This window comes from Aulostomus chinensis, chromosome 14 (genome assembly GCF_037954235.1).
Source record: "Aulostomus chinensis isolate RoL2024-O1b breed Wild chromosome 14, RoL_Achi_v1.0, whole genome shotgun sequence".
NCBI lineage: Eukaryota > Metazoa > Chordata > Actinopteri > Syngnathiformes > Aulostomidae > Aulostomus > Aulostomus chinensis.
This window is the reverse complement of record NC_141333.1, coordinates 17,815,937-17,832,544: the sequence shown is the minus strand read 5'-3', so window position 1 is coordinate 17,832,544 and position 16,608 is coordinate 17,815,937. Positions and strand designations below refer to the sequence as shown.

Genomic DNA, 16,608 nt, shown 5'->3' with positions numbered 1-16,608 from the left:
TCAAATATTTCCCTGCACTGAATTATTTAACTTTTTTTTTTTCCCTTTAAATTTTAAAAACGGTTTGTTTCTTGTATAGACTTTTGCAAAAGAAGTGCTAAACTGATGAAAGCAGTTCTACATATCCTTTCAAGAGCGACAAATAATTTTAATGTGCATCCTTCACACTCATTACACCAAGCCCAATAACCAGCAGGCTCTATGCTACCATTTGTAATATACAAGAGGTCCTCTCTGACGGATTCAATCGACATGCACCAGATGTCATATGTCAAAGCAGAAGGAAGAGGAAAACCAGAATGAGGAACAGAGTCTCCTCCTCCTCCTGACTATCAAGTCTCTGTCCCCATTATGCTGGAATATTTTTAACCAGTGGGTCAGGTGGACTTAACCCACATCTCCCTCAACCTTTAGTTCAGATCTAAAACTATGACACAGCTCAGTTTCTGACAAATCAACCAGCTCCACCATCTTCCTTTGTCTCTTGAAAAAAGGAGGAGGAATCAAATTAACTTGAAATTGGGAAAGAATGGGGTTTGATGTGGCAGTGGATCGTGCTTTGGACACCCACAGATGGATGGAATACAAAAAAAATATGAATTGTTTACAGATAATGCTGTAAATAAATTTGGACAACTTTAACAGTGGTTTATTTATGTTTAGTATTTTAAAATTCGATATTATTTACAATATGAATGAAATGGACATTTGGCTTATTATAGCTTCCTGTAGGTTTCTACCATCTGAAGCACCTTCAAAATAAGCAGTGATTTGTCTTTTTTTTCTCTCTCCTTTTCCTCTTGAAGCTTTCAGTCACTCCACCCTTGTCTTCCTCTCTCACTGTCTCCTCTTTGTTTTGGCAGTGAAGGAAGTATTCAGCTGGATTGTTTGGGCGGGATCCAGGACAAGATTACAGTATGTGCCACAGACGACTCCTACCAGAAGGCCAGGGAAAGCATGGCCCAGGTTGAGGAGGAGACGCGTAGTAGGAGTGCCATTGTCATCAAGCCAGGGGGTCGATACGTAGGTGAGGAGCTGTGGCATCAACACTAATGCACCGATCCCTTCCTGTGAATTACCAATTGGAGTTCAGAAAAATGAATCAGCACCTGTTATGGTGGCCTTGAAACTTAGGCTCCTGCGTTGGCATTTTACAGTCACACAGAAGATGAATCCATTTCCGTAATCTTGCAAAATCACAAATGGCCCATCATGTTGTTGTCTTTCTCTGCTGGCAATGGTTCACATAGGACCAGACAGATTATTTTGGTGTGTGGCAGTGGGCCAGCATCCTGCCAGCATTCCAAGTCTTAAACCAGGGCTTTATTGAATTTGACGGTGGTTTGTTTCTTAGTGGTCAAGGATATAACGCGTACATAGTAATCCTCTTTCTCCATAATCCTATGAATTTAGTTTAAACACACAGAGGCGCAAATGTCTCTAGGCATACCACATGAACCTCCTGACTTTTTTGTTTCACTCTCTGAAAAGATGGCAGTGTGTTGAGTTGCAGTGGAAAATCACTGCGACCGTGCCTCATTGCCTGCAAAGAAAGGAATCTAGCGTAAGCCCAGTCACTATTCAGCCATGAGTCAAAAATGTTTAGTCCATGTGTGCCTTGGAAGCAAACATAGTTAAAGGCTCAGTAGGAGGCAAAGTAAGATTCATCTGAATCACCTGGAGAGAGACAGGGAGGGGTTTAATAGCTCAGCGCGCGTTTGCAGTGGGAGGTAAGGATCAGCGCACGATGCACCCTTTGGGCATCATCAGTCAGTTCTCACGCCCATTATCAGTCAGAGGTGAATGATGTTGGCTGAAATTTCTTGACGTTATATTAACAGGGGGAAAAAAAGCTCAAGCAATTTTTGGAGTCATGGTACTCTAGAGGCGGCATTATGTTTGTGATTTCATACAATCCTGATGATCTCAGAAGGTTAACAAAACAAAGCGCTGGCTGTTAGCCCGACTGTCAGTTGAGGACTTTTTTTCTGTGAGTCTCTCAAAAATCTCCCCTGTGTGTTGAGTGGGGTTGAGATCTCGGCTGACGGCGAAGGCCATAGCATGTGATTCCCATCATTTTCATACTCATTAAAACGTTCGTTGGCCCCTCATGCCCCATGTTAGGGGGCTTTGTCTTCCTCTTTCATTTATTCGTTTTTTTGTCCTGTATTTTTGGCCCATCTCGCAAAAAAATGTTAACCCAGAATCTATTTCACATTGAAATCTGCCTACCCCACACTTAAGGCAAGAGGGTCCAGATCCGGAAACCAGCACCTGCTCTCTCAGATATCGCCCCCTTACGGAGAACATCTCGGCCTGTCATCATCTCCAGCAGTACGGTCAAGAAAGGCACGGCTCAGCACAGGCCGCTCCGAGAGCGCCTCATACACCTGCTGGCCCTCAAGCCTTACAAGAAGCCTGAGCTTATCCTGAGGTTGCAGAAAGATGGCCTCTCACCAGTAGACAAGGACTCCCTGGACAGCCACCTGCAACAGGTCACACATGCACACTTGTCTTCATACAGTATATAGACTTTGAGTCACTCACTTAGACCTCACAGTGCACTTATTCCCTCTGATTATCTCACGCTGCAGAGGCTAGTAGACTCACTGGTGGCTCTTTTTCATTTCCCAGGTGTCCAACCTTAATGGAAAAGATAACACCCTCACATTGAAGGACTTTTTATATAAGGAAGTTCATAAGGACTGGCCTGGATACACAGAGGGAGACCAGCAGCTTCTCAAAAGAATCCTCTTTCGGTAGGTTTGAGATGATCATGACATTCACTTCATACACCTGTCACAATAGTTTAGAATGGTATAATTTGCGGAGAAAAAAACTTGGTATTCCTCATCAGTGATGACTATAGAGCTGCTGAGAATTTTTTCTGCATTGTGTTTTGTCGTTTTTACCGTCTATTCACCAAATAGTCAGTTCATCTACTTCATATGTGTTTCTTTGAATCACGGTCATGTGAGTTTATTCTGTGTTTTTGGCATTGAAGCTAAAATTCATGAGCTGATTTCTAAATTGTATTTTTACTTCAGTAGATATGATATTCCTGATAAAATTGCTTTGGGGTACAGCTACAGTTGGATTTATCGTGATATATAAAGGTTTCTTGGAGGGGTGGATTTATGGCTTGGCAAACTTGTGTAGCAAGACACCAGCTGTAAATAAGGTTTATTAATTAATTCTCTTCATTGCTCCAATCCCTCTATCTGCTTTCAAGAGTGTCCCATGTTTCAGCAGAGACCCTTCGAGTGTCAGCAGCCACCAACAAAATCCACCCTCATCTCCACTGACTCCCATATTAACACAGAGATGGATTTTTAAGAGGACAGCTAGTCCTTTTTTTCATCCGATTTTCGATATCCTGGAGTCTACAAAAAATGACTCATGCCCTTTTTCAACAACGCTTCCCTCATCACAGCAGTACCAAAATTTCGGCCCATACAGTTTTGAAACGAGGGTTTCTCCCCATTGGTTTCAGTGTGATATTAGAAGTGCTGTGTCTTTGTGGCTGCCGCCTGACTGACTGACTGAGAGCTGATTTAGCGGGAGTAACCATAGCAACATAACAGCTGCCACTCATATCATCAGTGAAGCCCATTAAAAACAGGCAGTTGAGACTTTATATTGACGACTTCCACTTCCATTCGATTTCATCTGTGTCCCCAGTGAGGAATTGCACACACACACACACACACACACACACACACACCCTTGTGGGACTTGCACAAGCCTGTTTACAGTTGTACAGTCTATGTATATGTCTTATGTATAAGTATAAGTCCTTATGTCTTTGCTGAGTCTATGTACAGTTATGTCAGAATTAGTCCTATAGTAGGTATAGTAGCGTAAATATGTGTCTATGTATATTTTCTATCTATATGTGCACACCCTAAGGAGCAGCGTTGCATCTCATTGTACCTGGTATAATGACAATAAAGGCATTCTATTCTATTCTATTCTATTCTTTTAACTCTTTACAAGCCACGCTATATTAGAGGACATTATGATTATGAGATCGCAGGAATGCCTTTTGGACATCCCGCTGGCAATTTAAGAGTAGTCACACATGAAGTGATACTAAGGGCAGCAACAACCTCATTGGACGTGTCTTGTAGTGGTGCTAGCATGGTGGCTTTGCGACATGATAGCAAGTGTCAAGCTAGCTGCTGCTGTTAGCATGCTCATGTGTTTACATCGGGCTAACTTGGCAATATTAAAATATCATAGAATCAGCAATATCTGAATCATAATTGCATTGCTGCTGGCCACCCAAGAGAGGTCCTTGGAGGTGAGAGTGCCCAGGAATTTGAAGGTGTGCACGCTCTCTACACAGTCCCCATTTATGTAGATGGTTGCAGGTTCAGTGCCCTGCTCCCACCTGAAATCGACTTATCATTTCTTCGGTCTTTGTGGTGTTCAGTGAAAGGTTGTTCACCGAACTCCACTCTGTCATTCGCTGGATCTCAGCCCTGTAGGGAGAATGGGTTCCTCTTGTTATGTCCCCAGATTGGAAGGTAGTGTTGCAACTGCTGAGGAGGGTCTGGACCTCACTTGTCATCCAGGTTTTCTGGTTAGGAAACTGCTGGATGTGTCTCTCCATGGCAACACTGTATGCACTGAAGTCCCTTTGTTCAAAAACATCCCATAGTGTCTGCTCGAAACAGTCCTGCAGCTGAGCCAGTGCATCCTCTGACCAGATCTTAGCCTACCTGTTTGACTTTGCTTGCCCCCTGAGGGGAGTGTAGGCTGGTGTCATGAGCAAAGAGAGGTGTTCTGATAGCCCAAAGTATGGCAGAGGTACGGCTCTGTAGGCATGCACCCCTAGTCGCACAGTTAAGGTGCTGAACAAAGTTGCCGTGAATGATTTTTAGGCATGCATGATTGAAGTTGTTAGCAACGATGTGGACACTGCCAGGATAGGTGCACTCCTGACTGACAGTGTTTTGGTCTCGTTCAAAACTTCAACAATTTTGTAGAAATATTTCATACCATATTCACATTATTCACCATTTAAAGAAAGCATTGCAGTGTGGCTTCAGCTTTTTCAATACAACTTCATTTGTTCCTGATATTTCATAAAATATTCACTATATTCAGCTTTTCAAGCTTTTCAGTGATGCTTCAGCTTTTAGGGCTCTCCAGCTCTCAGCATTCCCTCTGCAGTTTCTTAAGGAAGTGACTTCTGTAGTTACAAATATTATTGCATCACCCCAATGCAGATTCTTGATGATTTTGTAAAGGAATTAACCTGTCTGTGTGCAACATTTATGTCTTAGGACATGAAAAATTAAATCACAGTTTCAATAATTGACGCTGCGATTCATTAAATAATGTAAGTGTGTGAAACCGAGCTACTGCATTTGTTAGAATGTCAGGTGTCTTCACCGTTTCCCCTGAGAGATCTGTGTTCTCAGCCGAATTATTTTTATTGACAGCACGAGCTGTTGGCTGCCGTCTCAGTGGAAAAATATGGTTTTTCAGGATCTGGGACACTAAGGGAAAGCAAGCTCCCAGCTAGCTATATATAGACCAGCCAGTAATGTTCAGTGCTCAGTTGCTGTTTATGTTGTGAACTCAAGAATGATTCCTACTCTTCATGAGAAGCTTAGTTTTACCTTCTGGAGTTACCGAGTGACTGGAAGAACACTTGTGTGGTGTTATGTAATGTAGTGCAATGGCCCTGTCACCAATATGTCTTTCCCTGAAATCTCAAGCTTTTACTGAAACTGCTCCTGACGTTCGGTCTCATTCGCCAGTATCTTAAAAAAAAAAAAAACGGTCCTAATACATGTCCACATCAGATTCATGAAAATATTCTTAAGTTGAAGAGTTGCTCACACTTGTGTTGTGATTATTGATGGATCACATTCTCCTCATCATTGCCAGAGCACGAGACATCCGAGGTGATCTAGATCCATGATCCAAAAACAGCAGAGCACAGACTGTAAATGTAAGAAAATCTTCAGCACCGAGGGAGAGGGGCTACAGCAGGAAGTCAACAAACATGTTGCCCACAATAACAGTAGTATAACATTCCAGCAATTCCTCAGTAATCAATTTATCGCCAGACATTTCCTCTACAACATCATGCTATCTGTGTAACTGCTGAAAGTCATCAATTTCATGCTAGTGTGTTGATACTGTGTTGCAAGAGAGAGGCTCATGATATATTGCTATTGATATATTGTTCCATTTCTTGTCCATAGTGAATGCAAAATAATGAAAAAGTGCCTGAGATACTTTAACTGACATTTGACAAACTTTGCATCCAGATAAGTGCGCAAAATTTAAGTAATAAATTGGTTTGATCTCATGACCCACGGTGGTTGAACTTGCTTCTCTAGGCCCTGATCACTGGAGAGGAAAAGACTTTAAATAGATAAATGATTTTTAAAAAATGGGTATAATTTAAATCTTTTGATGTAAAAAAAAATTTAAAAAAATAAAAAAAAATTACAGAACCGAAGAGTAATCATATATTATATTGCACAAACATGCACACCCTTGAGTGTGTATTGTATTCCGGCCTAAGGACTAATCCCAAATAAGTAAACATTGACTAATTTAAGAGTCTTTCTGAAAAATGGGAATAAATGTTTTAAAAACAAATTTTCTTTTAAACGGTTTGTGAATGAGGCCCAGTGTTTATGTGTTGACCCAGTTCAATTCTGCGTTTTGTGTTGTTGTGTAATTTTGTCAATATAATCCAACACTAACTACAGTGTAAGCAACAATTCAAAATTAGGTGTTAATGAAGAGATTGAACCGTTGTATTGCATTTTTTGTGTCATATTCTGTTCAGTGTGTATGCCTGCCGCACACACACTGATTGTTACTGTAAGTTGAGAGCTTATCTTCAGTTTATCAGCTGAGTAACAAGCAGTGCCTCCCAGCTCATACAACATAACTGGTACGCGCATGACGCAACGCGTTCCAGCACATGCTGATCTGAGTGTGAGGTGGCACTTGTCCAAGGTTCAGCCATATCTGTCCACTGCTTTCTCACTTGTAACTCCTGCCTGTGTATCTGACTGTCCCCACCATGCACAGACCTGCCCCCCCCCCCCCACACACACACACACACACACACACGCCCTGATTCAACTGGGGTGGGGCACAACATTTGGAGTCTCATGTACCCAACTGCCCCCTGCTGATAATGTCATCAGCTGTGTTCCACTTGAGAACAAAATATCATGTTTGTAAGGTGCAGCTTCGTATGTTCAGTGCATCAGTGACGCATTGAACCAGAGTGAGAACTGTCTGTTCTGGCTTGGAGAGTGTAAATCTGCTTAAATAATTAATTCATAGTAATTCATAATGAGCACTGAGTTTGTTATGTTACTACAACAACAAAAAACTGCCTGCCATTTTAGCTTGTTTATTTACCTTGTTTATCAGGGTTTATGTTAGATGGGCAGATTAAATCAGGAGCTGTGTAGATTGACTCAACCTTTTAGTCTTTACTGCGGTTGGGAGGTATGACAGTGAATACTGTGTAATGGTGGAGGCTGGCATTACCTCCCACTGTTGGACAAACTAGAGGCTGAATTCTCATGATCTCATCTCATGATTTTGCCAGTCCTGCTGCCTTGCAGATTTGGCCAGACATGGAAGAGGACAGTGAAGCTGAAACTGAGGAACCCAAGATGGGAGCAGAGATTATTTTGGTTTGTGTTAAAGGGCTACATTAAAAAAGAAAATAATGAAACGTGGTAATAGCAGTTATTTACAGAGCAAATACTGTATATAGACATATACCAATACCATGATGTCACAATGGATACTCCTTTTTTTAATTAATACAGTATATCCCTGATCCCAATAAATAACCATGAAGTCAACTTGTAGTGGGTGGATGACCTGATAACACCACCCATGGGCCAAATGACACAATTTTTCTTGTCTCTTTGTCACTGAGGAGAATTCTCTCTTTCTCTCTTTCTCTCTCTCTCTCTCTCTCTCTCGTATCTGTACATTCATCTAAAATGGCAAGATTGTTTGAAATGTTTCATCAAAAAATTATGACTAATTATAGCGTTGATATTATGTAAAGAACCTGTTAACAGATTCAATGATTGAAGTGTGTGTGTGTTTACATTCTGCTGCTCTGACAAGTAGTCAAGTAGTTCCTCCTTTGCTCAGCTGTCGTGACTACCCACTCAACTTCACATAGCAACAGTTCTGTCTTGTATTCAACATCCTCAGGATTAGCTTGAATTACCTGGTCACTGAAGAAATAACAGCTATTTAATTCTATATCTAAATCTGTCATTTCTGAGTTTAAGAACAAACATTGCTGCAAAGCCATGATGGTGATGTCTTGTCTCTGGTTAAACAGGTCATCAGCATGAACACAGGAAGAGTCATCTAATGTAGTTGCTACCTACATCCTTTCTCTTGAAATTTTATGTAACCTCAATCTCGTGAAAAATCTATTATGTGGAAAAAATATTATGTGTGTTGGTGTTTCTTCACAGAAAGCTGTGCCAGAACAGCTCCGCCCCTCCACCAGAGAGCCCGCCCAAAGAGCTTGCCAGCAGCTCACCATCTCAGGTGAGCTTCACAGTCTTTCTATACAGTACACCATGCTATTCCTGTTCATAAAATGTGGCAGAACTTTTAGATAGCCACATTTTCCCCCGGATGTTGAAGGTAAAGTCCCCTATCTGGTGCTATATGTGAAACCTGTTTGGTAGGTTTTTGAGAAATTCTATGGCTCTCTTTTTTTGGGGTTTATTTTCCATTATTTCCAAAGGTATTTTTTCTTCTTCAGCTTAGTATTACCCACGGATATTTGGCACCTGTAAAGATGCTTTTAACATATTGTTTGCATGAGTGCTAAAAATATATGAGTCTATTTTTGCTTAACTCCTCATCACCATTTCTTCTTTTTTCATACTTGTCCTGCTTCTCAGTCAGGCTGGAGCAACTCAGGAGTGTGGCCATTGTTTACTCTTCCATTAGGTAGCGGGAGGAGGAGCTGTTTTATTAATAGCGCCTTCATCTCAGGTTCTTCTCACCTCAGACACCCTCTCTGTGCCCCCCCCCCCTCCCCTCCTGTTCTCTGTAAACACATTATACAAACACTCAAGAAAACAGTTCCTACAGTTCTGTTTTCCATCAGTGGTACAAAAAAAGAAGGCAGCAGGTAGAGTTGTGTGTAAACCTCCCTTATGCGAGGGGAGGCTCAGCCAGTGGTGTAAGAATGTCAGGGTACAGCTACACACAGTCTAGAGAATATTTTGACATTTTCATCTTTCAGTTCAGTTCCATTCCTGCTTTCAAATTTTAGATGTAAAAAAACAAAATATAAAAAGTGTTCCTCCGTCCTGTCACTGAAGTTGTTACGTCCACTTGGCAGATTTTTGCATGTTCAGTGTACATTTGCGTACAAACAGCTCCTCACTTGGCTGGCTGTTGTTCCAGAGCCCAAAAGTCCGCCACACGCATTTTGGTCAGCCACTCCCAAAGACTGAAGTTTGAGCTGTTATGTGATGGCAGTATTCTGAAGAGGTGACATGTCATTATAATTTCAGTTCTTCTTAAAAAATATAAATCTCACAATCTCAGTTTGTTTCTATCTTTCTCTTTCTTTCTGGTCATCATGATCCCTCTCCACTGCTCACACATTGAAATTGTAAAGAACCTTTGATATTAGATGTGATACGTGTATTAAGTATTTGATATCCGAGGTTAAAAATGTCTTTTTTTTCTTGTAGAAACGGCCGGCAGCTGACTTCATCGACCCTCTTGTCAACAAGAAGCCCAGGATATCACACCTTGCCAGCAAAGCTGCAACCAACCCAGTCAATGGAAAGCTCAGTTCTTCCAATGGGAGAGGAGAGGCAGTTGGAGCGCAGGCAGGAGTTGCTGTTTCTCTGTCAGACAGCAGCATGACCTCCAGCTCCCAGCAGCTCCCTGTTCTGGACATCCTGCGTCCTTTCGAAGCACTGTCAGACGTCAGCAATGACTCGAGCCACAACGGGCGAGACTGTGACTCTCAGGAAACAACGTTGTCTGAGAGGCTCAGTCAGCCTCCCTCGCTGTCTTCTGGGCCAACAATGCTCAACGTGCCCAGCATCAGCACCTCGTCCCCTGGACACACCGGCCCGGATGGCCCTCGTGACAAGAGTCCTTCCACCTGCAACAACAGCAAGTCCAAGAAGAAGTCAAAAAAGCATAAAGACAAGGAGAAGACCAAAGACAGGGAGAGGGTTAAAGAGCGAACGAAAGGGAAAGCGAGTCGTGAGGAGCGTGTGCCTGAGCCCAACAAAGCCTGCGAGCTGAGCCCCAGAAACCTCAAAAGCAACAGTATTCCACACAAAAGCACAGGTGAGAGGGTTTTCCAGTCTGGAAGAGCAACACAAACATTGAATGCCAGAGCTCTGGCATCAGTGTAGTTTACATTTTGTCAGTCAGACCTGAAAGAAAGGCTACACTTTTATTGTTCCTGGTTGACCTGCATTTGGCCAGCACAACACTCCCTAATCACCTGCTGGCCTGTGCTAACATTACACAAGGCCTACATACATTAGCAGCTACTGTTTTTGGGGGGGGACAGGTCATGATTTATGTAATAAACTTTTATACACACTGATAGTACTGATATGTGACAGGTTTGCACCCAAAAGTGCAGGCTTGCTGCCTGGTTTCACAACGAGTGATGGAATGACTGGCAAGAGACATAAAATATTACCATGCCAACAAGCCACAAAATCTCTCCTTGTGTACCCGGACAATTTTCATGCTCCAACTGCCAGAGTTGGCTTGTTCTTGATATGTATGCTCAAAATATTCCAGGCTGCTCAAGGTTATGTGCACTTGTGCCATCCTGAAACCCACCTCTTCCAATGGTGCCGCAGTCACAGTGGAGGACAAATCTACCTGGGCACGAGACCGATCACCCCAGTTAGTGTGTGCACTAAGAGGGTCCATGGTCGTACAACTCCCAAGTAGTCGACCTTTTTAATTTTCAGATTTAAACTCTGGACATTTTAGTCTAGTTTTAATAGACAAACCATCAATTATTAAAAGATGAACTGACTAAAATATTGCCATCAAGTGAGATTTCATGCACAGGCTGTGAAAATGAAATAAAAAGAACGTTTGCCACAGCTTTAGAGTGGCCAATCAATCCAGACGTGTTTTCATTTGCATATTTATTTAAAAAAAACAGGACTAGAAATAAACCTGCAACAAGCAGCAGCCTCGCGATAAATCCTACTTTAATATTCAGTTTTGACAGAGTCACCGATTTTCTTTTTCCAGGGTTTAAGTCTGTAGTAGTAGACAGTACTTTTCTCATACAGAAAGTGTTATAAATGATAATTGAATTACATTTATAAAGAAAATAAATGACTACAAGCACATTGCTTGGACCCAGCAGACTGGTGCACATGGCTAAAAATAACCTACTTCAAAAAGCAGTGTTGCTTAATATTGATATCAACGTGGTGTCTGGAGGTGTGCCCTCGGGTCTGTGGGCTAGTTGCGGGTTTTAATCCTGGCAATATTGCAGTACAAACACACATAATTTCCCCCATCACCAAAAAGTCCAGTGTGAGCTTATCTGATAGTGCATCTGGTGTACAGGGTCACCAGGCAGCATGTTGGAGATTTTTTTGTGTGTGTGTGTGTGTGTGTGTGTGATTAATACCAGTAACGTTGAGGATTAGTCACAGTCGATGTTTAAATTCCTTTGTGACTTTCTTAAAGCCAAGTAACACTTTCTGAATATAAGTCATTTTTCATATTTGGAGGAAAAGCGGTTCGTCATCGCTGCTGCTCGTAGCTGATGAATCTTGCTGCCCTCATGTGACTCACTGATTAAACAGAGACCCCTGCTGTTCAGCTGTATGCCCTCAGTAACTTCAACTCATGAACTGAGCTGCACAGTGATTTGTGTTACTGTTACTGTTTCAAAAATTACATGGCATTTTCTGACTGTCTTTCAGATCTGAATGGAATGTGCAATAGTACCAGTATTCCTTCGTCGTCACTTGAGGTAGCAGACTATTCGTTGTAAGTATTTTAGCTCCTTTATTTCTAAGTGTCACTTTTATTCTCATTGTTTTGTGATTGAAGTGCCTGCACCGACATTCATATCAAAATCTTTCTTCTTCTTCTCTGATTTCCCTCCCAGGAACTACACAGTGATCGGCTCTCCAGAACAGCGTCAAAGGTATAAAAATGATTTCAACGCAGAGTACACTGAGTACAGGGGCCTACATGCTCGGATAGAGGGCATCACCCGGCAGTTCACTGTGCTCGACAACGAGCTCAAACAGCTCCAACAAGGCACAGACAAATACAAGGTAGAGGGTCAGATCTTTTTTTAGCTACCATTTTGATTGAGGAAATCCATTTTATTTTTTGTGTGATTCATTATAAATTTTTTACTGATATTTGTTCTATGCATTTCACAGACAATCCACAATCAGATACTTGAAGAGTATCATCAAATAAAAAAGGTAGGTTCGCTCAATTCAACTGAATCTAATGGTATGGTGAGGGGTTTTCCAAGTCTGGTGGGCCTCCCGTTGCTTGTTTCTGGATGCCAATATAGAATCACAATACAGTTCAATTATTCCAGCCCATAGAGCATTTAGCTGAGCTTGACTATAGAATGCCACAGGGACGAGGTATTTTGTAAGCTAACCGGGAAGGTAGCATCGCAGTTGTTTCCCTCGACGAAAAAGCCAATTTTTTTCAATGAAATGATCCTCACAAAGAAACACAGCTTCTAAGATGTTTGAAGCATAAATCCAGCAGGTAGCAGTACATGATGCCATGAACCAAATACACCCCAACACATGACTTCAGCATCCCTGCAACGAGCTTCACGCTTCATCTGCTTTGGGCTTGACGTTGTTTGTACCCACTTGTTAGCAACCGCTGGACACAAAAATGCGGTGTTTTACTCTGTTGAACAAAAGGTAAAATATATCATGCTAGAAAACCTTTTGACTAAGAGACAGAAGAACTAGATGTTAAGTGCTAAATTACCTGCAGGATTTAGAACTCACTCCTGTGCCCCTCTAACACTGTTCAGCCCAACCTCAGGGTTATCAAATCCATGAGAATAGTCTGCCCTGAGTCATTTTTCTTTTTATGACTCTAGGAAAGTAAAATTCCAGTATTTCTTAAGCACGTATTTAGATTCCATTTAGGCTGTTCTTTGCGAACAGGGAAGCCCGCCTCACACTTCGAAAACCTCGGGTGTCATATATCTGAGTCGATGATCACATTGTGACTCTGCTGTTTCCTGTTCCTTGCAGACTAATCCCAACTATAGCCAAGAGAAGAACCGCTGTGAATATCTACACAACAAACTGGCACATATAAAAAGACTTATTGCCGATTACGATCAACAGCAACTTTAAAACTAGTTAGACATGTTTCCCTCTTATCTCTGGAAACAAAGCAGATAAAGGAAAACTCTGGAATCTTTTTCTCTTTTTTTTTTTCTTTTTTTTTTTTGCGCTTAAAAATGTTCTCATGAAAAATGCCATGAAGGGAGTATTCCCCTCATTTGGGCCAAGACTCAAATGAGGACTGAGCAGGACACCTAATTTTTTTTTTCCCCTCTATTTTTCTTTCATTCTGTTTCTTTTTGGAAGATGGTTCTGTGCCTGGTTTGGCAAGGTCCGTCTGTGTAGTTACAGCGTATCAAGTGTGGCTCTGTTTTTCTCAGCCCACCCTGCTTATAGTGCACAGAGGTGTGAACAAGTAGAAATACGGAAAACCTTAAATAATTTTTCCTGCTTTTGAACCTGGGGAGGACAGGACATTGAGGTGGAGAACATGCAGATTATTCGCCAAATGAAAGTAATTTGTTTTGAGTAAAGGAAAATGAAGTGAATGATATCCCCAAATACTGAAATGAATGGTTGTGACGTTGAATGAATTTCTTTGTTTCTCTCTATTTATTTTTGACACTTAAATGGGGTGGAGTGAGTCTGTTCTACACTCCTCAGTATCAGTACTTAAAAGCTGCATCTCTTGTTTTCTGTCAATCTTGAATGTCAGAATATTTTTTTTCCTTCAAAAGCTGCCTTGCCCATCTAATAGTCAATCTGTTAGTGTCAAATATTTCTCTCTTTTAAAGAGAGCGTGCAGATATTTGCTGTTGATGAAATCAAAGATTGCTCACACGTTCAAACGCAGGTGTTTTCTAAATTGTGCAGATGTCTTAACAAAGGGGGGCGCGTCACTTCAGAGCTGATTTACTTCAGACGTGACGAGCTGCAAAGCTTGATCATCAAATTATTCGCTGAGTTCAGTGACAATGTAACGACAAACTATATTTAGCTCCCTCAGCTATTTGACTGAGCGTCTTTCCACTTGAGATCCCTTTGGCTTTTGAAGCAATAGAACTGTTCCCGGATAGCTAGAGAGTTGCTCTTCATTGTCACGCTTCAGAAGATCCTCGAATTGTAAAGCGATGCAGAAAGTGGACGCAGATCTTCACAATCCATAGATCTGACGTGTCAACTGTAGTCATGTCACAACAATCCTGTTTACAGTATTTTCGTGCGCTCATCCACCCACACGGCAGTCCTTCGAGACGACTGTTAAGATGAAGCCATCCTTGATCATCTTCCAAGTGGAGTCTGCCGGGCCTCCTGCTCCTCTCAGAGATTGAATGAATGAGAGAATGCTCTCCTGCGACCAGTTTTGCCTTTTTCAAATGTGATGTCAGATATTCACGAGGACGTTCCCAAAAAAGAAAAAAAGATTTCCTGGATCGACTCTGCTCTCTGAGAAGTGAAAGATGGATCCACGCAACCTTACCAAGACTAATTAGAAATGCTGTGTCAGAACTTTGAGCGACTCAAGTTCAGTCAGTGGATGCATTTCTTCTACCGACCTTTTATGTGAATATGAAAAATCAGCACTTTTTTCTCCTGATCTTGCTGTTACCTGGGGTTTTGTCCAAGTGAATTTTTTTTTCTTTGTCAGAGTGCATGCTTTATGAATGTGTTACAATGAACAGTCTTTGTATCTTTACTGGAGGAAAAGAAACTGCCCAAGGATTTCAAAATCCAAACAAAAAGCCTCGTCCATCTAAATTGGTATGTAATCAAGTAGACATGACCAGCATGAAAACCAAAGTGCTTAACGAGTGGGATGAAACACCGTGTTAGAGAAGTGTTAGTGTCATCATGTGACAGTATTCTCTACTTCTTTTTTTATTTCTTTTGTCCTTTATAATTCATCATCCCATCAATTTTTCTTTTTCCAGATAAAGAAGGCGCCCTAGCTTGAGGTGGGATTAGTACGACTGGGCTCATCGTCATGTCAGGTTTCCAATGCACTCGCTCTCCTAATGCAAACACTACTCTTAAGTCAGACTCGATCATGACAATGCTGAACACTGCTGGGTCCGGACTCTAGACTGGATCTGGGACCTCACGATATAAAGGCAGGAAGTGGAAGTGAGGGGAAGTTACGTTCAGTAGGTTTCGCAACCAGAATCAACACTCATCCTCATCCAGTACGACCTCTTACAAGAAAAGTCAATTCATTTTATTTTTCTAGAATCATTGTATCATTACTGTACTACTCCTCCAATACAGTCCTAATCCATTGTGAATGAGTATCACTTAAGACATTCTGCTCCGATGGACGGAGAGCAAACTGTTTTAATACTGATATGCCAGCACAGGAGTACCGATGTATGAGTTGATTGTGCCAAAATGACCTGTTGTATAGTTTTGTTTTTGTTTTGTTTTGTTTTCCTTTGAGAATATACAGGGCTTTGGAGAAAAGTCATGCAATGTTGGCGCTAAAACCCAAAGCACGCTTTTTGAAAACCATAAGGGACTGGGACTGAAATTGATCTTTGTTTCAATAAAATTCTTTAAAATCCTTATGTGAAACCCTTTGTTGCTGTCTGTTTATATGTACATTTGTGCTGTGGCTAAAATGATGGAGAAGAGTGCGTTGTTACATGCTCACACAGCAATAAAATATACTTGAACATCTGTGGGCATCAAAGGATGAAAGTCAACATGTCTAGATATACCCTGAAACTGTTATCAAGGAGAAACTGTCTTCCAGGGGAAATTAATTTTGTGTACAAATACTGATTTGACTGATATTGGCCTGTAGGTGGCAGCAGATGCTTCATTGCCAAAGCCCTGGAAGATTTCTGGCACACTTTGTTTTTGTACAACAAAGCAGCAAATTGAATAGAAATATTTGGACCCCTCTGGTGTTCGAGTTGGTTCCGCGTGAGCGGTGCTGCCCAGCCTGCGACACCTTGGGAATAAGGTTGATTGCAAAAGATTGATTTGGATAACATTCCTTTTGTATGTCTTGTCAAATGGACTGATTACATCCTTCAACTGTTTTTTTGTTTACTGACAAATCTTGTGTCTTGTACTGAAATGTGGATCCAGGATCAGCAGAAAATGCTCCAGCAGAGAGGACAGGGTTTGTTGTAATCTGACACACTGTGAAAGATCCCAGAATTCTGCAGAGCCGCTGTGCTCCAGTTGGCCAGGATGATCAGTGCAGCCTCGCAATGCTGCTACTGGCCCACATCCCAAAACTGGCCTCAGCTCTGCTCAGGGAGCTGAAGGGGGG

The 16,608-nt window shown here is 41.7% G+C and overlaps 1 protein-coding gene across 1 annotated transcript in view; it reads left to right on the top strand.

Moving 5' to 3' along the window:
- The window catches only part of ell (elongation factor RNA polymerase II), a 44,268-nt gene extending 28,378 nt beyond the window's left edge, over positions 1-15,890 (top strand). The window contains exons 4-12 of the mRNA XM_086223662.1: positions 864-1,027; positions 2,245-2,495; positions 2,635-2,759; positions 8,496-8,571; positions 9,738-10,350; positions 11,973-12,039; positions 12,161-12,332; positions 12,444-12,488; positions 13,296-15,890. Coding sequence (XP_086079788.1) covers positions 864-1,027; positions 2,245-2,495; positions 2,635-2,759; positions 8,496-8,571; positions 9,738-10,350; positions 11,973-12,039; positions 12,161-12,332; positions 12,444-12,488; positions 13,296-13,400 — 1,618 coding nt within the window. The 3' untranslated portion in view covers positions 13,401-15,890. The remainder of the gene's footprint in view (positions 1-863; positions 1,028-2,244; positions 2,496-2,634; positions 2,760-8,495; positions 8,572-9,737; positions 10,351-11,972; positions 12,040-12,160; positions 12,333-12,443; positions 12,489-13,295) is intronic.
- The last annotated feature ends 718 nt before the right edge of the window (positions 15,891-16,608 follow it).